This window comes from Peromyscus californicus, unplaced genomic scaffold (assembly GCF_007827085.1).
Source record: "Peromyscus californicus insignis strain IS unplaced genomic scaffold, ASM782708v3 Scaffold_20__1_contigs__length_68692818, whole genome shotgun sequence".
Taxonomy (NCBI): Eukaryota; Metazoa; Chordata; class Mammalia; order Rodentia; family Cricetidae; genus Peromyscus; species Peromyscus californicus.
The window spans coordinates 7,300,667-7,326,634 of record NW_026294503.1 but is presented as its reverse complement, the minus strand read 5'-3'; the positions used below and the strand labels follow the sequence as shown (position 1 = coordinate 7,326,634).

General features: G+C 45.9%; 1 protein-coding gene and 1 long non-coding RNA gene across 3 annotated transcripts in view; both read left to right on the top strand.

The window, feature by feature from the left end:
• Dpys (dihydropyrimidinase) overlaps nt 1–15,297 on the top strand; it is a 79,814-nt gene extending 64,517 nt beyond the window's left edge. Inside the window, exons 8-10 of the mRNA XM_052747719.1 lie at nt 5,174–5,381; nt 13,343–13,482; nt 14,965–15,297. Of these exons, the coding sequence (XP_052603679.1) occupies nt 5,174–5,381; nt 13,343–13,471 (337 nt within the window). The 3' untranslated portion in view covers nt 13,472–13,482; nt 14,965–15,297. The remainder of the gene's footprint in view (nt 1–5,173; nt 5,382–13,342; nt 13,483–14,964) is intronic.
• A 5,235-nt stretch (nt 15,298–20,532) lies between these two features.
• LOC128116461 (uncharacterized) overlaps nt 20,533–25,968 on the top strand; it is a 28,547-nt gene continuing 23,111 nt past the window's right edge. Inside the window, exons 1-2 of one of the 2 annotated variants that reach the window (XR_008220468.1) lie at nt 20,533–20,791; nt 25,396–25,590. This is a non-coding gene — a long non-coding RNA (uncharacterized LOC128116461). The remainder of the gene's footprint in view (nt 20,792–25,395; nt 25,591–25,968) is intronic. The other variant, XR_008220469.1, reaches the window with a different exon arrangement.

The window sequence follows — 25,968 nt, the reverse complement described above, 5'->3', positions numbered from 1 at the left end:
AAACTTATAAAAGCTGAGGGATGTCACGTGACAGTGAAATAACGATGCAGGGAGGCGTTTGGAGAAGGAGGGGACTGCTTCCCTGTGCTGTGACAACAGCCTTAGATGAGGCCAAAAGATCAGGCCTAGCACTCATCTCTTTCTTGAAGGATCAGCTTGCAGGTGGCCTCAGCCTCGACATTCAAGGCGGACTTCAGATTTATACTTTTGTGGTGGTTGTGAAAGGAGATTTTTGTCAAAATCCCAGAGGCCAAAATAAGCGCTTTTTTCCTTCCTTCCCTGGCTTTTGTCGAGGTATTTTATCACAGTGGCAGATAAGTGACTAAGAGGACAAGGCTGTACAGACAGACCGTTCTCCAGAGGTGCGAGTGTTTCCTAACCCCTGCAGTGTCTCTGGGGATTGAACTATGTGAGCCTCAGGCACGTTCTTTTAACAGCTCCACAGCAGAATCACCATTGGAGAAACGGAGGAATAAGACTTTGCTTATACCTAAGGCTGATCACACTGTTATTGCCAAGGGCTGCTAGTGCCAATGAACCCCTGCTTCGTGTAAGTGACTGAGATGCTACTAAGGATGATAACTATAGCATGTTTACTTATTTACTTCTAATTAACATGGACCACTTACCAGAGCTGTTAGGCACTCAGCAGAACTCCTGGACTATGTATTTACTTCCAGTTTAACTCAATGTTCTGTTTCCAGAACACAGCCATGTCACCAAGGTTAAGAAATAAACTGACCTGAATAAGCAGGAGAAAAATCCTTCGACCCTTTTGTTTGGCCATTTCATATCCATAAAGCACCTACTATGTGATGAGCATCAAACAACCTGTCCTACGATTCACAGTGTGCACCCACTAGGAAAAGAGCCTGTTCAAGGGATCCTGTCCATCCACTTAAATTAGGGCTGGGTTGTGGTGGGTGCCAGCTCAGTGTGTGTGAGGCCCTGGGTTCCATCTCCATAACTGCAGAAATAAAAATGAAACAAAATAAAGCTCAGAGAATTTAGGCTACAAGGGAAGAATTAGTCAGTTTCTCCAGAGCACTGGGGTTGGATTCTGGGGTCCACAATTCTTTCTGTCACTCATTCAGAGGATCTAGTGTGACATTTGTTTGCACGTGCGTATTGTGTGATAATTAAAGCAGGGCCATCAATTGCGCTGCTTATCATTTCTTTGTGAGAACATGGGCAGAGGCAGAGGGTTGGGGGCGCCCTAACGGGAACGAGGAGGGCATTCAGGGTAAAGAGCTTCAAGGGCAAAGATGCAGGCGCGTGAACACTCCTGAGCACTGCAGAACTGCAGCTCTGGCTGGAGAAGTTGGGTGCCGATGACACTCTCTGTCAGACACCTGCCTTGCGAAGGTGGAAGTGATTCTTTTAGCTGCTGCCGATCACGCCCGGAATTTACACCATGCGCCAGTGTGACTGCATTTATAGAATGCCTTGTGATAAAGACTCTCTTAGATGCTGTCTGATTGCCCCTTGCTCTTGCTAACCCCGAGGGTGAGAAAAATCAAAGCCACGACCTTCATTTGGCGTGCAGCAGAGAAATCTGATTTGATATTTTTCCGTGTCAACCTCCTTTTAAAAGTCCCACGGCAAGTCACAGAACCGGTGTAAGAACCCGAGTCCTCCAGATCCTTGCCCCCATAATTGCCCATGCGTGCATATGTTTTCTTTCTAGAGGTGGTATGCACACCCAATGCCTGTCCTCTTCCTGTTTAGTATAAAATAGTCTCTCTCCCCCAGAATAGTCTTACTTCCCATCTTTCACAAATGTCAACTATTCAGTTGAAGAACCACTGGGAAAGTGTTAGGCTTCAGCTTTTCAATAGTGTGGACAGTATTGTGCATAGATCATATGCAGCCATTGTGCGTAGATCATATTCCTCCGCCGGTGTGTTTTCTTTCATTTCAGAGATTCCTACTCTCAAGTTTTCCCTTCTTTCTCTCCCATTCATTTCACAGAGGCATTTTAGTATGCATTAAAGAATTCTTTTGAGGTTATAATTTGATTACATTTCTCTCTTCCTTTTCCTCCCTCTGAGCCCTCCCATATTCATCTCCCCACTCTCCTTCAAATTTATGCCCTCTTTTTAAACTGATTATTATTTCATGATGAATTATGAAATAATTCATTAATTTCTTTTCTCAAATAGTATGTCCTGAAAACAGTTCCCCCTCCCTCTACTCCTCCCAGTTCCTCTGACCTCCCTTCCCATCTTGGTCTACCCCCTTTCCTGTCATTAGAAAGCAAACAGGCTTCTGAGGGATAATAATAAAACCAGATAAAACAAAAACTAACATCTCGGAATAGGACAAACCAAGCAAATTGAAGGAAAAGAGCTCAAGAGAAGCCACAAGAAACAGATATAGTCTCAGAGACCCATTTGGGCACACACTCAGAATCCCACAAAAACACTAACAGATAGACACAGAGACCCACTCGGGCACACACTCAGAATCCCACAAAAACACTAACAGATAGACACAGAGACCCACTCGGGCACACCCTCAGAATCCCACAAAAACACTAACATATATGTGATGGATCTGTAGGGTAGAAAGAGAGAAAAAACATATATATATATATGCATATTTAAATAAAAATAAAACATAAGATAAAATTTTAAAAAATCCCTGGTGTGACATTGTAAGACAAGGAACCTCCTCCAAACATGCCCTTGAGTTCACTCTCTGCTGGCCATCTCCTGCTGGGCATGGGGCCTACCCTCAAGAGGACTTTGTTTCTCCAGTGAGACTTCCTTGAGAAAACTAAATTTCCATGTGCAGGTGGTTGTCAATTGGAGATTGCTTCTGGGTAGGGATGGGGCATGTGTCGGATTTTCCTTCCAGCTCCCTAGGGCACCATCTGGTACAGGTTCATGCGGGTCCTGTGCATCAGCACCTTGTGCATCAGCACCCTGTGCGTCAGCACGAATTTTTAACCCTTTCGCCTTCTTTGGGTAGCAACCTCAGCAATGCATCAGTCCAAACACTTCTTTTTTTTTTTTTTTTTGACTGATAAGCTTCATTTATGTTGCAATATAAACTTAACGAAGTCTTTACAAAAATGTCCATCTTTAACATCTTTGTAAACACAAGTGAGTCAGATCCAAACTTTAACATTGTACTGATAGGAATGATTTAACTCAGATAAAGGCCAATCTAGAAGATTCACACGAGAAAAAATGCTCTTGGTCTTAAATTCTTCACCAGGTATAAGCCTTTCATCCATCCCGCCGAAAGGCAGAGCTTTGTCCCCTTCCCTTGTGATCTTTTGAAGTAGCCATGCATCCTGTGAGTCCCCAGTGAAATGGCTTTCTCAGAAGCAGCTTTTACAGCCTGCCTGCCTTCGCCTCCTTGCTCCTGGTACTTCTTGAGAGTGCTTTGCTGCTGTTTAAGCTGCTTTTTTTTTTTTTTTTAAAGCTTGTTTTTTTTTTTTTTTTTTTTTTGGGTTTTTCGAGACAGGGTTTCTCTGTGTAGCTTTGCGCCTTTCCTGGATCTTGCACTGTAGACCAGGCTGGCCTCGAACTCACAGAGATCCGCCTGGCTCTGCCTCCCAAGTGCTGGGATTAAAGGCGTGTGCCACCACTGCCTGGCTAAAGCTTGTTTTTAAGTTTGACTTTGCTTGATTTTATTAACTGGTAAAAGCTTGGGACCAGTTTTTTTTTTTTTTTTTTTTTTTTTTTTTTATTGCTTCTGGCCTTCATTCTTAGGCTGTAGGAAGCCTGGTCTGCCAGATTCTCCAGGGGCAAGGGTCCCGTGGAAGTGCTGGAAAGCGCCAGTCCAAGAGCATCCATACAGTAAGAACCACAGAACTGTAGCCTAAATCTTAGGAGGGTGGCACCCAGGCTGTGGGAAAGTTTGACACACCCTGTACGAGCCCAAGAAGTCCCTCAAACCTGAAAGTCTGGCCCTCTCTAAGTTGTTTCCTTCTTCTTGTTGTTACTTTCTTTCTCTCTTTTTGATCTTGCATCATCAACATATATTTCCTCATAACTCATGCCCAAGGTCTTCATTGTCCCATTTAGGAACCAGACACTGGACAAGCGCTTCTTCCCCCCTCAGTGTGTGAGGCTGCGGTTGTGTCTGCGTTTCCTCCTACTCAGCATTGATCTTTAAACAGCCCCTCCCCTGTAAGAGCCTTTTGTTGAGGCGTGGGAGTACCACCTGACCCAGCAATCTCACTCCTGGGTCTTCACGGTGGGGAAGCCTTCACACAGCGAATATGCAGCATTCTTTCCCCAAAATGCCATGTGAGGTAACGTATGAGTTAACTAGCCATTTAGTCAGGCCATAGTGTTTACGTCAAAATAGCAAGTTGCCCACAGCAAATACATAGTTTTATCTATCAATGTAAAAGGTAAAGCTAAAGCCGGGTGGTGGTGGTCCACGCCTTTAATCCCAGCACTCGGGAGGCAGAGCCAGGAGGAGCTCTGTGAGTTCAAGGCCAGCCTGGTCTACAGAGCGAGATCCAGGGCAGGAACCAAACTACACGGAGAAACCTTGTCTCAAACCGCCCCCCTCCAAAGTAAAGCTAAAATAAGCTACTGGGGTTGATAATGAATATGCAAATATGTGATACAAAATGCTAAGTAATTATTTTGACATATCTATTCCAATTGTTTTCAAATTTCTAATTTTGCCATTGACCAGGGGAAATTCCTCAAAATGTATTTCTTTCCTTGATAGCTACCAAATTCATTTTGATAAGGATCAAGTGGTAGTTACTCCTTGAGGAGTGAAAATGGGATTTGGGAAGCAGAATCAAGGGAGCCTCATCTGTGTCTGTCAAAGTCAACATTCTGTAGAACCCAGTGTACGCCCAGCATGCTCATCTGCGTTCAGAATGTCCTGTAACTTAAAAGTAGGGAAATGCTGTTCTTTGAAATACCTTTTTAAAAAGTCTCAGCATGACAGACAATGCCCTTTCCCAGTCTGTCTTCATTTGTCACCTTAAAGATGGGTCTCCTGGGTTTTCCTCTTCAAGAGTGTAATAACTGTAACAAAATGTAAGTGGTCTGTTCTGTTCTGGAAGGCAGCCCCTGGTTCCGGGATGAAGCCCTGCCTAGCGGAGTTGCTGAGCTAAATCAGCCCTCCTGTAGTAGTCTGTATTCGCGAGATGAGCCAGTGATGATCTGAGTTTGTTCTGGTTTTACAAACGCAGGAGAATCTCTGCCAAAACTCACCATCAGGCCGTTAACTTCAACATCTTCGAGGGCATGGTTTGCCACGGGGTGCCCCTGGTGACTATTTCACGAGGCAGAGTGGTGTATGAAGCAGGTGTTTTCAATGTCGCAGCGGGAGATGGGAAGTATATTCCACGCAAACCATTTGCTGAATCCGTCTACAAGAGAATCAAGCAGCGAGACCAGGTGAGCCCCCCCGCAGTGACCAGTGCCGTTTCGCCGCCCTGGGTGTTAGGTTTGTTGTTTATTGCTCATGGTGGTGGCATCGTGTCACAGTGGGTTCAACATGCTCCTGGGGCATCAAGATTGACCAGAGAGCACAGGCACACCCCAGCTGTCAATCAAAGAACTTCCAGTTACATGTTTGCAGACGTCTCTCATAGTTTTCTTGACTTTTTTTTCTTTTCCCCATGATAGGGACCTATTCACCATTTGGTAGTCAGGGTCTTCCAAGAGCCAGGCCAGAGGGATCAAGGCGCTGGTTGGGGGATGGTTGGAGATACCTGTGAGAGAGAGGAAAAAGGAGCTGGGAAACACTGAGAGCCAAGAATGTGATTCAAGAATGACCTGAGAGAGGAAAGAGGACAGGAAAGAGGGGGGCACATTCTAGATGGCTGGAGTTCAGACCAGGCTGGGCTCTGGTTAGGGGGAACCTTTGAGCCACCTCTGAGCGTCCTACCCAGTCATTGGCTGGGAGCTGCCGTGGGAGGCATGGCCTGTCGGCACACCACTGGGGATCTTAACTCAGCCACTATGCTTGAGGAATTGTGCTCCCTTTAGCTAAAAGTCTGCAAGGTGCTTTCTCAGGGTGACCACCAGAGGTGGACTTTGGGGAAGGGGGATCTGAATATGAACACTCCACATTGCCCAGCGGTATGGCCAGAGCAGGTTCCTTGTCGTCTCTGGGCTCTGCTTCCTCACCTGAAAATTAAACATTTCTATCCTCAAATTAGATTTTTAAATGTCAGAATTAATATATGTCAGTCCTGTCTCTTTGCTTTCCCATAACTGATTCTGTAATGAAGGCTCACAATCTTTGTAACAACTCAGTGGTAAAAAAAAAAAAAAAAAAAGAGTTTTTTTTTTCTTTTGGTTTTTTGAGACAAGGCTTCTCTGTGTAGCTTTGGAGCCTGTCCTAGAACTCGCTCTGTAGACCAGGCTGGCCTCGAACTCCCTGAAATCCGCCTGGCTCTGCCTCCCGAGTGCTAGGATTAAAGGCGTGCACCACCACTGCCTGGCTGAGGTATTTGTTTTTAATTTATTTTCATGTTTCATTTGTGCAAAATTTTAAATTTCACCAAATGCACTAAAATATTGAAAAAAACCCCAAGTTTAGATGAAAAAGTTTAGAATTCTGTAGTTTGAGGGTGGGCAGGCAAGCCTGTCCTCTCCGTTTGCACTAACAGTCTCCCGAGCCGCCTGACTGGTCCCATGGAGCGTTCCCTCCTGCTCCCTGGCAGGCTTCACTCATGCTTGCCCCACAGGGCCTCTGTAACCCCTGGACTCCTTCCGGAACTCACCCCTCTTTCCACTTTTCAAATGTGTACCCCTCCCCAGAGTTCTGTAGCTGTTTTTAATTCATTTCACTTAGTTCTTATAGCCTCTTTGGTTTCTGTGTAACATCTTGGGGATTTGTTTCATTTGCAGATTCCCAGAGTCCATTACACAAAATACCGCCACTTTTCAAATCATTTCCTAAGGTTTTGCTTAGGCGAACTCATGCTCTTAAATACTTTAAATTCCTCCCAAATGCCACAAGTCTATTCTTATCTTCCCCCTTTCCTTTTTTCCTCCCGTGCTGGGTGACACCTAGGACAGATCCTCTAAGGCCTACCTTTTCCCGCTGAGCCACAGCCTGGCCCTACAGTTCTCTGTCCACTGTCTCTCAGTCAACAGAGATGACGTTTAGGATGGTGCTGAGTTTGCTGCGGGGTTAATTTAGAAACGTTGACACTGACAGGTGACAGGGAGTAGCTGCAGGGATCCCAGGTGCTTCTGCTGGTCTGTGCAGTGAGGAGAATCCCTTCCGTCACTTGATGAGCGCTCCTGAAGGCAAACCACGCGCTAAGGACTGACCGTGACAGACAGACAGTGAGGCAAAGGCAGAGATGTCCCTCATTTTGAACATTAGAAAACCGAATAGTCCAGGAACCAAGAGGCTTGCTCGGGGCTTGGAGGGAAGTCGCAGCCTCTGAGAGCATGTGCTGATCTTTTAGAGGACCCAGGTTCTGTTCCCAGCAGTCTCATCGGGTGGCCGATGACCTCCCGCACCTTCAACTGTAAGGGATCCGATACCTTCTTCTAGCTTCCACCCATGTGACGCACACATGAAGACAACAACAAACGCCTTTAGAAACAAATACTGACTGGGGCTTGAGAGGTGGCTCTGCAGATAAGAGCACTGATCGCTCTTTTGGAAGACCCTGGTTCAGGGTTTTAGGCCCAGCACCTACATGGTGGCCCATAACCAACTATAACTCCAGTTCCAAGGGATCTGATACACTCTACTGGCCTTCCTGGGTACCAGGGGTAGCACACAGACATACATGGAGGCAAAACATTTATGCACATAAATCATTTAAAAAAAATTTTAAGTACAAAATAAAAGATTATGAATCTAAAGGGAAGTGGAGGTGATTTTTTTTAAAAATTATTATTTTGGAATATAGGTAGCTAATCTTGCCCAGAACTTTTAAAATAAGAAGATGAGACATTAAAAAAAATACTTAAATTTTGCATGGAAAGCCATCCAAGGAAGAGCCCTGACAGGAAGGAAGGGGAAAGGAAAGAAATAAAGGGAAAAGACAAAAGGAATAGAAACTTAGGTATCTCCAGTCTCCTGAATGAACAGACTCCATGTTATTAATTCCTTACCAAACACAAAGAAAGCTCTTTGATTTCAAATGGATTCTGTCCCTGGAAGTTTTGTGTATTTAGAGTATTATGATTTTCAACCAAAATTGAAAATATGAGCCTTCCCTAAGCTCTTCTCAAGCCGTTTTCTCTCTTCGGTATTAAGCCACTGCCACCTTTCCTGGAGAACACGGTCACATTGCACTTTACAGAGAAACCAGAACAGCTTCCTGCCGAAATATATGACTTCAGAATACTGCTGCCAAAGCTTTTAAACTGCCTTGTATCTTTGCAGCGATGAGCATAATTTTCCTTCTAGATAAGAAAAAAAAATCGAGTGGATGACTGACTCAGTCCTTGAAATGGATATTTTCCATTCCCAACATCACAGTTTGTCAACGCCCTTCTCAAGGTGGCAGTGTGAGAAAGGCATTTAATTCATGTCGCCAACTGCCACGCAGTCCTGATTCACTGGACTGATGGCGAATAACCAGCAAGGGCGAGGCTTACACTGGAGCGGGCTCTTGGGCCTGAAAGAGACACTTGGTGCGTCTCTGTCCAAGTCCTCGGTCACGTCAGTTCGGACGCTCGAAAGCAGACGTAAGGGCACATTTGCATCGGAGAAATAGGCAAGGGCTACATCGGCGTGTTAGGGACAGGAGAAAAGAAAAGGGCTTGCTCTCACTCTTCGCCAGACCACTGCTGCAGGAAAGCTGCTTTCCCTGAGACCTAAGATGTTCCAAAATCTGAAACACCAGGAAATTTCAAATGCCAAATTTTATCGCTAGGACGGCCCAACCCAAACACTTCAAAAATATAAAAGATGTCTCGTCTCAAGTGTTTTGAGGGGCACTCAACCTGTGTCTTTCTTTGCTTTATCTAACCATTCAACATTATTCAGCCAGTCATATTTATTGACCACCAATTAGGTGTCCTAGTTAAATTCTTACAACCCTGGAGAGATGTGGTGGTGGTCCTATTTTAGAGATTAAGAAACTGAGGCTCATGGTAAATCACATTAATCATTAAGTTTCAAAACTATTCTGTGCGTAGCCCCCCCCCCCCAAGATGGGTTCTCAGTCATCCCCCTGCAGTGTGTAGGGTCTCACTCCCCCTTCTTTTGACAAACGTAACAGAAGAGTCAGCCCCAAGTAAGAGCGTTCAACATTGTTGCACTGTCCTTGGGCAATGCTCGAAACATATTTTAAGAATGATAGCACACATATGTCATTGTCGAGCCCTCTCCCTTCTGTTGAACCCAGGAGCTGCTCACATTGTGGTGACTCACTGGGAACCCCTGGGTAGCTCAGGTTAACGTGTCCAAATGCCCTCTGACTTCACCAGGGGCAGGCTGGATTTCATCCTCAGGGTGCTGTCATTCATTTTGTCTGCTACAGGTCAGGCCACTATGGGCTGCTTGGCATTTGGAGTTTCTGCTGTTTTTATGGATATTTGAGTGTCTTGGTCCCCATGGATGACATGGTATCAGTTATTCCATTCAGGTCTAGGGAGGCTTCTCTATTGTTCCTATTGTTCTCTATTGTTCAGAAATTCTAGCATCTCCCATTCCACCCTCAGTAAAAAATACAATTTACATGCTCCTCTTCCCCTGATCAACTAACCAAAAAGCATTTCTGTAATTATGTAGATATAATGATGATTGCAATTAATGTTTATTCATAGCACTGCATATAATTCTCATTTTGGTCTTTCTATTAACACATCACAATGACAATCATAATTAAATATGATGAACTGAAACTGAACTCTCATCTGCTAAAGTAATCCACCCATATTCTGTCAAGTGAGGGGCTATTTTTGCTTTCTGCCATTTAGGACACCCTTTCACGTGTATTTACTTTCAAGCCATCTTATTTGATGATAGTACTGCTGAGATGTAAACCACTGATGCTGAGTGTGATTGCCAAATCTTGACTAGGGTGTACTGGAGAGAGGGTGCACAGGCGTGATCCATACCTGATGTGTCCTCAGGTCCCCAGTGTCTTGAGCTGTAACTTGAGGAAGTTGATGAATAATTTTAAGTGATGTTGCTTTCAACAGAATGATAAAAAGTTCCCGGAAGTCCAATAACCGAGCACCCTCGATTTGTTTCACAAATATTTGTTGACCCTCAGGCATGATTCAAGGTGCTAGGATACAGGGGCCAGTAAGCCAGCGGTCACCGACGCCAGAGGGCTCGCATCCTGCCTCTTGCAGCCCCAGCTCCTCCTGTGTGCATAAGTCTTTGTTCACGACCCACTTTTCCACACCTCCCTGCTGCGGTTTTCCAGGGGTTTTTATCAGGGAATATGCAACCGAAGAGAGAAAGCCTGGAGAGCAGGGGAAGAGTCATCAAATAAAGATTTAAATTCCCAAGTCCAGGGTCACCAAGGCGACTGTCAGACAGAGAGAAAATAGGGCTCCTACGGGTCCTGAGGGACCCCAAACCTTCAGAGATCAAGGCTAAGAGAAAACATCGAGGGAGCTGGAGAAAGTTGGCCAACGAGGCAGAGCAAATGAGAACACGATTCCCTAGAGCAGGAGTTTAAACCCACTTTCTATGTTCAGCCCAGATCATCTCTCCTCATATGTTTTATGCTGCATTAAAAATCTGCTGAGAATTAAGTATGATAGCATTCTTTTAGTTGGAGAAACTGGGATGGGTTCTGTGAGCCAATAGCATAATCTCTGAACATTGGTCCCTGGTGCTGCTGGAACTGGGGTCCATATTACGCTGGTATTTCATGTTTCACGTGGAAATTTGTCGCTGTCATTAGAGGAAAGACTCAAGACTCAATTTCCTAAGAGTGGTAGGTTGCGTTTACTTGGAAAACAAATGTTCACCTAGACTTCTGATCAATAGCATTGACGGTGCCGCAGGGCGAGTGCCATTTTGTCACAGTGAATGAATGTCCTTTGAGGCTCTAAGATGCACATGAAGTAGGATGTCAAGGTAGGAGATAGCAGAGAGGAATATGATTTGAGTCTAGTCAGGACAGAGCTTACACAACCCACCTCTAAGGAAAGGAAAATGTCAAAAGGTTAAAAGTTCTGGGAAGCGTGAGGCTAGACCTTCACTACCATAGATTCCTGCAAAAGCCTGAATTGAGATTTCTGCTGTGGGCCCTGAGTCTGCAGCTGGGATCCAGGGAAGGGATCTTTAGGCAGCTGACCAGCCTGTAGGACACTGGTTCTCAGGCTGTGGGTCCCGGCCACCTTGGGGGAGGGCACCGAATGACCCTTTCACGGGGGCCACCTAAGAACACGGAAAACCACAGATATTTACATTATGGTTTATCACAGTAACCAAATTACAGTCATGATGTAGCAGTGAAAATAATTTAATGATGTGGGGGGGTGGGGTGGTGTCACCACACCACGAGGAACTGTATTAGAGGTCACAGCATTAGGAAGGTTGAGAAGCACTGCTGTAGGACAAGCCCACTGGGAATGAGGAGACCCCCCCTACACACACACTTGGCCTGATCATTGGTGTTGTGGTCTGTTCCGGAGGTGCTTAGGACAGACAGGAAGGTTACAACTGAGCACAGTTGTAAGTAGTTAAGGTCCAGGAACTTCTGTAGAAAGAGGTAGATGGAGCAGAGGCTGGGGAGGGCCAGGTTGCACTCAGATACATGCACAAACGTCTGCCCACTTATGTTAGTTTCCCTAGAACACTCACTGAAATAGACCATGCGAGCGGAACAGAGAGAAAGGCAAGACCTGGAAGTAGGAGGCAGGAGAGGGAGAAAAGAGGGTATGGGGAAAATTCCTGGTTTGTCTGCAGGGCCTGGGTTATGGCTGTTTGGTGTTGGGTACCCTTTCCACTTTGTCCTGCTTTGGGTGATATCTACATAGGCATCAGTGACACATCATACAGCCTAGCTTGACAATAGAGCCACCTGAGGGAGAGAGCGGTGTGCAGATAAAGACCTGGGATGGAGGATATAATCAGACACCACGGGGCTAGATGAGTTTAAAGTCTCAGATGTGACCAGAGCATCACTTGCATGGCACCTATGGGAGATTGACACTGTCTGGATGTCTCAAAATGATGACAGGACCAGGGTGAAGGAAAGCTATGATGGGGATCCAGCAAAGCCTCTGACAGACCTAGAGAGGGCAGAGGCACAGCCTGGTGCTCAGAACCCAAGCTGTCTGTGCCCTGCTCTGTGAATGGGTGAAGAAAATGCATGGCCTCTGGAACTTCTCATGTTTCTGAGAGATGGTTTATTTACCATTCATGGGTAAGGATGCAGACCCAGGGGCGTTTATTAACTTGTCAGTTCTCTACAAATAATGAGAGAAAGAGAAAGTTCCAACTTCGATCTGGTCCACCTCAAAGTCCACACTATTGGTCATTACAGTATATTAGTTTGCATCACCAATGTGGCATCCATAATAATTGGTGTGCTTATGTGTGTCTTTGCATATTATCATATTGACTGAGAGCATATTCCGTGTTAGGCACTATTCTGCGTGCTTTATGTTTAACCCTCCTAACAGCCCTACAGTGTAGTACAGTCTTTCACACCAGCTAGTGCTAGGGGAGCTGAAGCAAGTTAAGAGCACTGGCTGTTCTTCCAGGGGACCTGGGTTCAATTCCTAGCACCCACATGGCAGTTCACAACCATTTGTAAATCCAACTCTAGAGCTTACAAAGCCTTCTTCTGGACTCTATGGGCACTACATGTATATGGTGCACAGACATACATCCAGGCAAAACACGCATACACATAAAATAATAAATTTTTGTATATTTTATAAAATATAATAGGGATTTTTTTAAATACCACTTTGTTAAAGAAGGAAGAAAAGACAGAATGAGAAAACAAGCTATAAGGAATGGTGTGAAGTTACAAGAGTGTGAGACCAGATGGAACATTTCCTGGCTCTCTTTCTTTCTTTTTTCCAGGAATTTATTTTTTTTTCGCTTGTGTATATGGGTGCTTGAATGTGTGTGGACACATGTATGTGTGTGTGAACATGTCATTCACATTGAGACCCAAAGTCTACATCTTGTGTCTTCCTCCCCGTACTCTTTCATTCTTATTTAATGAGGGAGGATCTCTCAATTGAACCCAGAACTCACAGATCAACTGGTCTAGCTGGCCAGCTTGGCCTGGAGAATGGTTGTCTCTGCCTCCCTAGAGCCAAGGGTAAGAACGTAGGATGCATATGATAGACCCATAGGTTATTGCTCTCACAGTTCATAAAAGGAGCTGCAGCTAACTTGGGCATTAAGTGAGTAAACCAGAAGAGAGAAATGATATGCGTTCTGTGGTCTGCTTCAGACCTGCACACCTACGCCAGTACAGCGTGCACCCTACAAAGGAGAAGTCTTCACTCTGAAATCCAGAGAGATGGAAGAGGATGACAGAGCTGGGACCAGGATGCACTCTTCATCCGGGTACTGTGGTTAAGCAAGCGCACAGTAAGTGTTCTGGAGTATCAACATATGATTATCAGCACATAAAATTAGTATCTTTCTTCCCAGGCCTATGAAGAGTCCAGAATTTCAAAGTGGAAAGAACACTGATAAAGGCCTTGATGATTTAGAACGTAAGATGGGCAATGGTGATTGACAGACCTTGAGCTAGCTAGAGATTCATTCTCTAGAATGTTAGGGAATATTCCAAAAGAGCCCCAGAGAATCGTCTATGAGTGCAAAGCAACAGGCCAGTTGTAGGCAGAGAGCCCTGCCTACTGTACTAAAAGTATATTCCATGGTCAATATTTAAAAAACAACTAGAACTTTATGTGGAAAGAAATGAATCTTTGCGTTGTAAATGCAGTTATGGCCTATGATTTAGAATGCATAACAAATGAATAAAATTGAGGAAATAAAGGAAAGTTACATAACTTTGTGAGAGAATTTTCTAGAAGTACTTGGTAGTATCTGACACTTGGTTTCTGGAGAAGCATAGCTGTCACTATGCAAAGACATGTGAGCGCTGGTCAGTCGTGCGCTGCCCTTTGACAGACAGATCTTCCTGTTTGGAAACTCCTACGATTTCCAATTTTTTCCTTTTTTTTCTCCTCCATTGTTTTCCTTCTCCATCAAATCTCTACTAAAGGACGGTGCTATAGTTTTAGCATCTCTATAACGTCACTTCCGCTGACTTAGTAAAATATACACTTTTCCCCTTTTGGTGATTTTACTAGATTCTGATTATTTTTTTAAAATTGTGATGTGTATTTGTATGTCTCAACATGTCTGGGAGAGTCTTACACTAGCTGGCATGTTCAGCTGACAGCCTTGGGCCACAGAATAGCCGTTAGTACAGCCCAACACACAACGTAGTTAAGACGTTATGAGATGCTGTTTGCAGTTGTTTTTGGTAACTTGATTGTGTGGCTCTTAGTGTAAACTTTAGAGATGACGAACTTCACAGGGCAATGTCAAAGGGTCAGACACTGTTGTTGGAAGTTGACCTGATCGATGAAGGCGCGTGTGTATCAGCTGGAGCCCTGATGGATGAAGACCTGGTCTCCCACCTACTCGGGCACTGCACACACTCACATCTGACAACCTGTGCTTCCCCGATTAAACTGTGTGACAGCGGGGACTTGGATAATGAGCACTGGGACAGTGCAGGCCTGGCCCCTCATGCAGCGCGCTCTCTCATTGTTGGACGTTGTCATTTTTTTTTAACAACACTAGCCCCAAGCTTCAGTATTTCTGTCCTTTCCACATTACTGAAATTATTCGCGTGATTCAGAAAGATTATATTTAAAATTCGGGAGATTAGCAAGAGAAAGAAGCGGTGCTGAGTGTGATCACATGCTCCTTGAAGCTTTTGTAGGCATAGGCTTAGTGTTTACTTTGATTAGAACATTTCTTGGCAGTAGCTTGAATTCAGCCTCTCTTTGTGAGGGAGAACATTACACTGAGTGCCTTTTATTCTCTTCAAAGGTAAAAGCCCAGCAAAGGCTCTGAGGGCCCCTCCCTGCCATGCTGTCAGCCCCTGGAGAAGAGCCTGTTATTTCAACTCCCCAAGATCTTTTAGGAAAAATCATTGCTCTGGGCCTCTTTGATTTTTCTCTCAGAAGCAATAGCTGTCTGCCTCACAGTGCCTTTGTTGCTGCAGAAGATTGAAGACATAAATGAATGTTATTGGGATGGGAAGTCTGCATGAAGATTCATTGATGAGTCTTTTCAAATGTCGTCTTTTCTTACGCTAGATTTCTTTCTTTGGGTTTTTAAAGATAACTTTCTTGTGTAAAGTTTTTGTTGTTGTTTTGTTTTAATGGCTATATTTGTTCAAAATAGCACTGTAATTTTACATTTGATTGCAATTAATAAACACTAGGAGCTTCATTTTGTGTTCTGGTATCTGAGTTCCACGTGTCTCCTTCTACCTAGTGGGTGGGATGAGGACCCAGAGAACCTGTTCAGACAAGAGAACATGATTTCTTGAATTTTCAGTGGCTCCTGTAAGTAAAGACCCTTGATGGATCCCAGGAAATCAAATCAGGTGTTCAACCATTAAATGAGTCTGAGGCAAACTATCCAATCAAATCATATCGATGGATTTAGGATTTGAGGGGATTAAATGGAATTGGCATCCTCTGGAGATGTGTTGATCTGTTCCTCCCAAGCCCTTTCCTGTGTCTTAGTTCCTCTGTGCATTGAGATTGGGTTTCTCTTTCTTTTTCTGGGCAGACAGGCCAAGAGGGATGTCTTTGGATGTACCCACACTCTGACACACTAGCCCACAAGAGGGTGTGTTTGCACCTTTAACAGACGGGGGGGGGGGGGGGGGGGGGGGGGGGGGCGCGGCTCAGCTGTCATTTGTCCTGAGCACACGGAATAGAGGATGATGGTAAGATGCACCCAAAGAGAAATCTTCCAGCTCAATTAAACTGAACATCCTTTTGTCTCAAGTTAAAAGAGATCACAAAATTATGTGTTTTCTTCCTGCACTGGGCCTGACAGAGGCAACTCCACAATAGAGCACAGAATCCTATGCCAGTGAATAAGTCCATGGCTTTCTTACCCAGAAGTCAATCCTCACACGCATCATTTAGTGCTCACTTGAAATGTCACCTTCTCCCAGAGGTTTTCCAAAGTAGGTTAGGTCCTTCTTTTACACAGCTCCATGGTGAGACCAACATCTACCCATCATTACACTTACATCTTACGCAGTGTGTGGTTACCTCTGTGTCTGTAGTTTCTATGCCCAGGGATTCAGCCAATGGATCCAAAACATCTGGGGAACAAAAGGTCTGTACTGACAGGTAGATCTTATTTCCCGACATGATTCTCTGAACAATACGGCATCTCAATCTCTCCAGAGCATTTACTTCACATTAGGAGGTAACAGTAACCAAGAGATGGGTTTCGGTATAAGGGAGGGCGAGCACACGTCGTTCATGTGAGGTCGCTCATGTGAGGTCGTTTTATATAAGTAGTGTCGGCATCCTCAGATTTTGGGATCCACGTGGTCCTGAAGCCAACCCTCCATGCATACTCACCAAGGGACTGACTGCGACAGCTGCTTGTTTCTCTTCTCCTTCTCCTTCTCCTCCGGAAGCTGCAGGGAGGGGCTTGTCTGGTCCTCGGGCACTCCCCCATACCCAGCACAGTGTGTGGTCAGTGATGGGTAATCAGTGACTAGTTTTTAGTTTTTATATAAACAAGGAAGTGAAAGGATTCCTGCTAAGTTTTTTGACTGATACAGATGAAGTTAGAGAGCTTTCAACACAACAGAAACAGCCCTGTAGGCTTTCCTGCACAGCTCTTCAGGAGAAGAGGGAAGTAACCACAGTATTCTGCTCCAGCAAAGCCATTGGAAATGCACATGGCTCTCCTTTGTGTTTTACGGATTGCCTGTGAGACCAAGCTCCTTTTCCTTATGAAGTCTGATTGATCTTCCTAAACCTACCTCAGTTTCTTCATTTACAAAACAAAAACAAGGATTTGCCCTCTCCAAAGGGTACCCCCGAGGCCTGTCATACCCAAGCCCTACACAGTCCACAAATGCTAGCTCCTGTGGCTCTCAGTGTGCTGAGTCAGTACAGATGTGCTGTCCAGAAAGCCTTAGAAGTTTTGGTCTTTCCTTGAAGTTCACCACATTGGTAGTACCAAGCCCTTAGTGGTGGCGGAAGAACAGAAGGGGGTGCAGGTCTAGGCACAAGACAAGGGCATGTGGCCATCATGGAGAAGTCAGTGGGCACGATGGCCAGGATGGGGACACCATGAGCAATCTGAGCAGGGATACACGTGGAAGCATGGGGATAGATGAAACATGGAGGCAGCCACATCCTAGCAGGAACTCTTCTCCCTGTGTGGGAGAAGGCAGCATTGTGGACTTGTCAGGGCTCGAAGGTTGCAAAAGCTGCATTTGAACCGGCCGAGCAAGACATGGAAACATCCCAAGCTTCAGTTCTTCTGTTGATGAAATGGAAATTCAGTAGCCACGACTATTTTCTATGCACGGATGCTTGAAGACTAAGATAGTATGTATAACGCCCGTCTCTCTGACAGTGTCAGCCCAGAGGCACACCCTTCCTGTCCTTTCTCCACGTGGCTTTCCCCGCTTCTTTCCAAACTACCCAACGCTGGGTCCCAAAGAAGGCACACAATATAATAACCAGATTTCTGTTTGTCAAGGCCCTTCTCTCCCTTCACTTCTCTCTGGAAAATATCTGTGGACAAGTCTCTGAAACAGAGCGACAAACCGTCACTTAGTGAGCACCTGCTGTTTGGAGAGGGCTGAACCAGCCCCTTCCTTCTGGTGGCCGCGGCCCCTGCAGAGCTGCACGGAGTGGCACACGGAAGAGCTCAGGGAATCTGGGTCGAAGGAATGGAATAACTGTGCCAATAACAGGAAGTGGAAGAGGAGAAGAGGGTTGGGGTGCACACATAAGGAAAAGTAACTCAACAACCAATTGTGATTTGTGTGCACGGTCCGGGTTGCATCTGGTGAGTAGGTGTTTGTAAAAGTGTAAACTACATGGGGACTGGCCCTCGGGACTCTGAGACAAGGGTGTCTGTATAAACACTAGAGGGGTATGGCAGATTAACTGAGCTTTCTCAAACTGTGAGGGGTTTTGTTTGTTTGTTGTTTTGTTTTTTCCCTTACAATAGGATGTAGTGTCCACAAGAACTCAGGACCTCTGGTTTTTTCTTTAATGAAACAAATGTGCTCCATAGATCCTAAATGATAACACCTATTAGGCCTTCATTATGGGCCTGCACCAGGACTGAGCTCTGTGGACTCTGTCACCTAGTTCTGTCTACAAGCTCATGAGATGCCATCGCTCTTAGGTCACAAATGAGGAACCACGACTCAGAGAGGTTGAACCAGTGCCCAAAGTGTGACAGATGCCCATTTGGTTGGCAGGCGACTCAAGATGTAAACCCTGGTCCATCGCAAACAACTGTGTTAGTGGATTCTTTACTCCAGAGTTTCTCCATCCCGAAAACATGACACGAAAAGAACCCACAACCTCAGAGAGGAAAGAGAGTATCTTCCCCAGACTGATCGCCACAGAGAACACTGCAGAACATTCCGGTGGCATGGGGTCCAACATCCAGCAGTGATCGGCAGGGACCACGACCAAGGAACTGAGTCACTCTGGAAGTGGAATCAGCAGAAGAATCACTGGGGTGTGGTGAGGCAGAGGAGAACGCACACGAAGCAGCAGCCAGCACAGAGCGGGAAGGGGGCGAGCACCTGGCCAGTTAGCCAGCCGGTGCCATTTTCCCGGGCCACTGGTGAGCCTGGGAAGGGACTGGAGGAAAGCAAGTCTCCCTACATCGGGCTCATTACCCAGCCATTTTCCCACTAGAGCTGCTCGGATTTGGCTTTTGGGGTGCTCCCAGCTCCCTCAGCCTACCTTGTCCCTCAGCCTTGTTCTAGCAGCCTCTTACACTTCTCTCTCAGAGTACAAATGAGTTAGGAGTTATTCATGCTGCTGGCCTCTACCTCCCCAAGTTCTGCTTTCTTTTCTTAACGGTTTTTCAATACTCCGTGAGGCTTCACACCATGGGGCCAATCTCACCCTAAATAATTCTCTTGTCTTGGGAACTCTTGATGCAAGAAGGCTTGTTTTCCCTTTTCAAGGAACACGCAGGCACACATGCCCAATCTGATCAATATTTACTGCTCTGCACAGGTCTGTGGAAATGAGAGAGGTTCATGACATTTAGGAAGACAGGAACACAAGCCTGGGGGGAGTGCATAGTAAAAACATTGCCGTGGAGGCATCTGGAAATGCCTGGACTGGACTCCTGGGGTGCAGCAGGCAGCCCAGCATGTAGGCCTTGGGCTTCAGGGCCCATCCTGAGAAGGGGGAGCCTCCAAGGATAGTCTTGTTGCTTTGTACCATTTTGTTTGTTGGCAATTGTCTTAGTTTGGGTTCCTATTGCTGTGAAGAGACACCATGGTCAAGCCACCTCTTTTAAAGGAAACATTTGATTGGGGCGGTGGCTTGCAGTTCAGAGGTTCAGTCCATTATCATCATGGTGGGACTCGGCAACATGTAGCCTGACGTGGTGCTGGAGAAGGAGCTGAGAGGCCTGCATCTTGCAGGCGACAGAAGTGGTCTGTTTGTCACACTGAGAGAAATTTGACCAAATGAGACCTGAAAGCCCGCCCACAGTGACACACTTCCTCCAACAAGGCCACACCTTCTAATAGTGCCTTTGGGGGGCATTTGCTTTCAAATCACCACAGCAACAAAGGGCAAATGAAGAATCTTTCATCTTCTAGGGTCCTAGAATATACAGTTATGGCCCTGAATCTGAAGGCTAAGGAGGAAGAAAGCAGCGTCTTGGTGTTTTTGTTTACTGAAGTTCTTTGGTGGATGCTGGCTTACCTGTCAACAAAAAAGGACTCATAGGAAGAGCAGATGATGGTGACTCAGAGACTCGGCCACAGCAAGCAGTGCCTCCTGAGGTAAGAACATACAACATGGGGCTGGAGAGATGGCTCAGCAGTCAAGAGCACTGACTGCTCTTCCAGAGGACCCGGGTTCAATTCCCAGCACCCACATGGCAGGTCCCCGCTGTCTCTGACTCCAGTTCCAGGGAATCCGACACCCATGGCAAAACACCAAATACACATAAAAGAAAATAAAGAATATATAACATGGACAAGGTGGCCATTTTGGAGAAGACTTCGTATCCATGTGTCTAAGGATGCGGAGACAGCCTGGGGAACATCACTTACCCTCTCTGAACCTCAATTTCTTGATCTATGAACTGGAGACCATAAGAGTTCCTCTGCCTCCTTGGCTGTGTTGTGAAAGGGACCCAAAGAGATGGCATTTGTGAGTGAAGCAATAAGGGGGTAATGAGTGCGACATAACGACGGTGTGGACGGCGTGCTCTGAAAATCGGTGATAAGGGAAGGCATGGAATGGGAGCAATTAGAAAGCAGTGGGGGGGGGGTTAAAAATAGACGAGTGAGCTCACAGTCACACAGAAGGGCCCTTCTGTGAAGAGAGTGCCAAGCACCGGAGAGAAAAACGTGGGCAGAAAAGGAAGGTTAGCTGTGGATCCGGGAAGTGGAGGTGCTGCCCGCCCCGCTGGAGGAAGCTAGGGCTTGTGTTTAGTGGTGCACAGAAGCTTGGAGTTGGGGTGACAGCTCATGATGTGGCATTTTCTGAGTCACGATACCATCCACACTGAGAGTCACATGCCCAAGCCAGAGCCAGATGCAAGCCTAGCAAAGCCAAGGTCAGGCTGAGCTCAGAAATGAGAGGGAAGAGGTTGCACGTAGGAGAGCAGCAGGGTGAGTAAGATGGGCGTTAGAGGTGAGTTCTGCGGGACAAGGCTAGGACACGCAGAGGAGGCTGGCTACGTGTCCTGCCACTGGGCTAGGGGTCAAGGCCAAGAAGACAAGAGTCCTGGGCAAGGTGACAGTGCAGCTGGGAAGGAGGTCTGGAAGAGACAGTGCACAGAACCAGAGCTACAGGGCAAAAGGGAGGCTGGTTCTCTGGAGCGGGACAAACTGTGCTCAGGATGGCAGGCTCCTCTGGAGCCTTCCTGCAGGACTGTCGTCACACAGAAGTCACTCTTAGTCCTGTTGGAGGGAACTGACAAGATGGACATGGCCAAACTGAAAATGTTCAGCAAACCGGGCCTGGAGGCACAGGCCCGAGACCCCAGTTATTCAGAAGGTTGAGGCAGGAGGATTGTAACTTCCTGGAACCCTGTCTTAAAATAAAATATAAGGCAGTGGGCTAGGAAAGGTAGCTCCGTGGTAGAACACTTGCCTAGCATGTGCCAGGCCCTAGGTTCAACTGCAATATTACAAAGAGAAGTAAATTAACTATTTAAAATTTTTCAGACAGGCTCCAAATTTGATCTCTTTTTCTGGCTTTGGCCTGAGGTAGGTAGTTGGCCTCTGGACCTGAAGCATTCCAACCTGTTTGCAGACATGGTTTCTTTCCATAAATATTCTCTGTCTCTCTCTCTCTCTCTCTCTCTCTCTCTCTCTCTCTCTCTCTCTCTGTCTGTCTCTCTCTCTCTGTCTCTCTCTCTCTCTGTCTGTCTCTCTCTCTCTCTCTCTCTCTCTCGTGTGTGTGTGTGTGTGTGTGTGTGTGTGTGTGTGTGTGTGTGTGTTCAAATCTGGGGCAATCCTCCTCCAGCTTCCCTGGTGCTAAGACTGGAGGATTATGCTGTCCTGTCCTACCTCACCCCTTTCCTTCTCTTTATATCATACAAGGTTTAGAATTGCCACGCTCCATTTAGTGGCCTGTTTCCATGGCAACTTGTTTCTGCATTTTGCCGTTCTCAATCCGCCTATAGTGCTATGGCTGATTCCAACTTCTAAGCACGGCAGCCCTCAGCCATGTTGACATCCTGTCCTGACGCAGAGTGTCTTGAAAGGGAACACTGTCTTCCCAAATAATTAATTTAAAAATACATTTAAACACGTTAAGGCATGATCTTTAAAATGTAGAAATAGAGAATTTCTTCACTCCTGCTAGTCAAGAACAACTACTCTTGTCAGTCATTTTCATTGGCTCATTCCAGGCTGTTTGCTCCGGGCATATGAAATGAGGTGGTTTGAATGAGAATGGCCCCCTTAGACTCATGTATTTGAATGGCTGGTCCCCAGTGGGGAGAACTCTTTGGAAAGCATTAGGAGGAGGTGTGGCCTTGCTGGAATAGGTACGACATTGTTGGAGGAAGTATGTTCCTGGGGGTGGGCTTTGAGGTTTCAAAAGGCCATGCCACTTCCCGGTTAGCTCTCTCTCTGCTTCCTGGTTGTTGTCTCAACACATAACCTCTCATGGATTGCTCCAGTGCCTGCTGCCTGCCTGCCTGCCGCCACACTGCGCACCATGGTACTAACGGACTGACTCTATGACACCATAAACAAACCTCCATTTAAATGCTTTCTTTTATAAGCTGCCTTGGTCCTGGTGTCTCTTCACAGCAACAGCATAGTAGCTAAGAACTTCAAAGACAACCAGGGAAAGGGTCTCCAGGAGACCCTAGGCTCCAAATACAATGGCTGGCTCTGAGTTTCTTGACACACTCCATGGTCATCAGACTTTGGTAGTGTCCCCACCCTTAGTGATACAGGCCGGGACTTGATCTCGGGCACATGCAAGAACAAGAGTCATGGTGAAAATTCACTTTTGTCTCACTAATATATATGTATATATACATTTAAACTAACAAATCATTACAGTTTTTTTTCTTCTTTTCACATGTATGCATGGGAAAGCTGAGGTTGAGGTTGATGTTAGAAATCTGCCTCCGTGGCTCACTCACCTTAGTCTTTGAAGTAGGATCTGTCAATCAACCTCAGAGCTTGCCAATGTGACTAGTTTCATTAGCCAGCTTGACTCCCCGTCCCTTCCTTCCTGGACTGGGAGGACAGAGAACTGCCACATCCACCAGGTTGCTTGGGTTGTAGGGATCCAGACTCTGACTCCCTTCGTGCATGACAAGCACTTTACCTGCAACGGTCTGCCCAGTCTGGCTTTGTGTTTTCTGAGTCCCTTGGCGGCACTTTCCACTTTAGAGAGGCTGAGTCTGCAGAGCCATTACCCTCCACCTTATTGTTCTCCTGGGTTGATTCTGGACCGTGGTCTGCATTGGGTTTTGCTCGTTTTGTTTTGGGCTTTTTAGCTATAAAATTGCAAGACTTTTAAGAGACGCTTGGATGGAGGCCCACAGATGCTGGTTGACAGTCAACTTGCCTTTTCAGAATGAATTTTCTAGCAGTTCTGTGTGCCGTTTTCTCTTGGCAGTCAGTGTGTATCAATGACCTTGTATTCACAGTCTACGCCCCAAGAAGCCAGGTTCAGACACCTGGCCTCAATAATAACAATTAGAATGAACAAATTAATAGCAAAAAGCAGAAATATGAGAGTTATTCGATGTGGCTATATTTGGAAGAGTGATAAAGAGATCCAGTGGCCCTCTTCAAGTTCATCTTTGGGATTCTGAAGTGAAACCCAGGTTTAAGTATGGGCCAGAGATACGCATCTCTTAAGTAGTCCCAGTCAGTGTACATTACTGTCCGTCATTGTCTGGGCTCCGGTGTCCCAGCCAGATGATCTGACAAGTTCTCGGTGCTGGATGAAATCACTTGCCACTGGGTGGCAAGTTCCTCCTTTGGCTGGCACCAGCCTTTAGTAGTTCTCTTCCCCGTGTAAGTTCCTGGAGGAATCCCAGTTTCTTGGGGTCCACTGTGTCAATAGTCTATAAGTCACAATAAGGAACACAAGTGTCTCTTCAAAATATGATTCCTGCCAGGCCAGTTACATCTCCACATTGGTGTCATTCACGGGCACGACTTTGTATTACTCACTTTTCTATGGCAATAAACACCGTGACCAAGTCAACTTAGAGAAGAAAAAGGCTATTTGGGCTTATGTTCCAGAGGGTCAAGAGTTCGTGGTAGCTGAGTGGCGTCATGGCAACAAGCCGTATACATGGCGGCAGGAGCAGGAAACCCGAGGGCTGACGTCTTGAACGGCAAGGAAGCAGACAAGCAATAGATGATGCTTTATCCCCTCAAGGTTTACCTTCAGTGAAATACTTCCTACAAGGTCACACCTCCTAAGCTTCCCAAACAGCGCCACCAACAGAGGGGCAAGTATGTAAATGCCTGAGGCTACTGGGGACCCCTTGTTCAAACCCCCACAGCATTTAAGGGCATGGCTCAGAGTAGTGTGAAGGTCTTCTCTTTGGGTTGGTTCCTCACTGCTCCAAGAGACTCCAGGGAACAGACCCATCACTATGTCTAAGGGGCATTCCAAACCTTTTAGGACAGCTGTCTTCTGATTTATCAAAACCTGAATCCTGACATTTCCTGTTCTTTCCATGTCTGAACTTACAGACCCAGGAAGATAAGCAGCGTTCTCTCTAACGGTGCAGGTCCGATGCTTGCGAGGGTGTCTTTGCTAGCTGCTTGATGACTTCTGTTCCTCACAAAGCTGTGTTCAAACTCTTATCCCCAGTTTCTTAATATAGCTGGTCCTTTCTATTCATGGGCTCTGCTTCTTTGAATTACACAGCATTTTCACGGTGTCTCTAGGTAATCTAGAGATAATTTACAGAGTCAGGGAAGACACACACAGGTTATGTGCAAATTATGTCATTTTGCAGAGGAATTTAAAAGAACGTTTGTAACAGAATGAAGACTATGAAAACAAGCAAAAACTGAAATCACAGTGCTGTAAGCACAGAATGCCAAAGACTTCCGCTGCCACCAGATTTTGGAGGAGATAGGGAAAGAAGTTTCTAGAGATTCTGAAGGGAGCACAGCCCTGCTGACATCTTAACTTGAGCTTTTAGACTTCAAATTTATGAGGGCATAAATTCCCGTCATCCAGTGTCTGGTTTCTGGTTACCGCCGACCAAGGAAGAAGTAGCACTCAGCAAGTCAAACACTAGATAAAGCTGAGAGGTGTGAATCCTCCAGAATCTCCTACTTTCAAAGTTCAAGTCTTCCAAGGACAGATGGAAATGTGCCCAAGTTGCTTTTATACTTCTGGATGAGAAAAAAAAAAAGAATAGACTTTTTTTTCAGTCCCCAATGCTGAGTGATAGAATTGACCATAATACATTCAACACAGTACTTTAGAGACGGCCTGGATATTTGCAGCACCTCCGGGCTTTGAATGCCTGACATGCTGATGTGGGGACTCCTTGAGACCTGACCTGATCCTGCTGTAAACCTCTGCCCCTCCGCCCATGACTGGAACATGACTGCTTGGAGTGGTCCCACACACCTGCAAGGGCATTAGACGATTTGGGGGTTGGCTGTGATGAGTGACGGCAACCATATGTATTCGTTGCAAATTCTCCTCCAGGGAAAAACCCTGAACAAAGTGCTTCTAAATTGTTTTTTGTTTTGTTTCTGGTGAAAAGGCTGGGAGGACTGAGAAGCTGTGGCAGCAATGGAAACAGATGTCGTGGTAGCAGTTGGCGAGGGGTGACGACAGTCGCTAACAGCTCATCCCGAGGGGAGGGGACTCAAGGAAGGCCTAGGTGATGGCACTGATTGGGCTTTAGACACAACAGCGCTACAAACAAACCTGGCTTGTAATCTGAGGAAATTGGAAGGTACGTGGATCGCCAGCTGCTGTGGGGAGCTGATCTCCAAGATGAAGGGCGAGGAAGAGAGTGAGGATGAGGGTCTTCTTGGCTCACAGGGTGATGGAATTTGGTAGAAATCTCAGGTTGTTGCCACTGAAGCAAATTAATATGAAGTTCCATAGCTAACACAGAGCCAGACAAACATGAGAATCCAGGACTCCTGACAGAGGCCCAAGGCCATTCCAATTTAGAAGTCAAGAATGAGAAAAAACAGACAGTTTTAACCCAAAACTTCTACATTTTGTAGAGTCCCATTTTCTAGCTGATTAACATACAAGATCCCCAAAGAGCAATGGAGCAAAATTCATGAACTAATGTTTGTGGTTTGGGCTCCATTCTATTTTA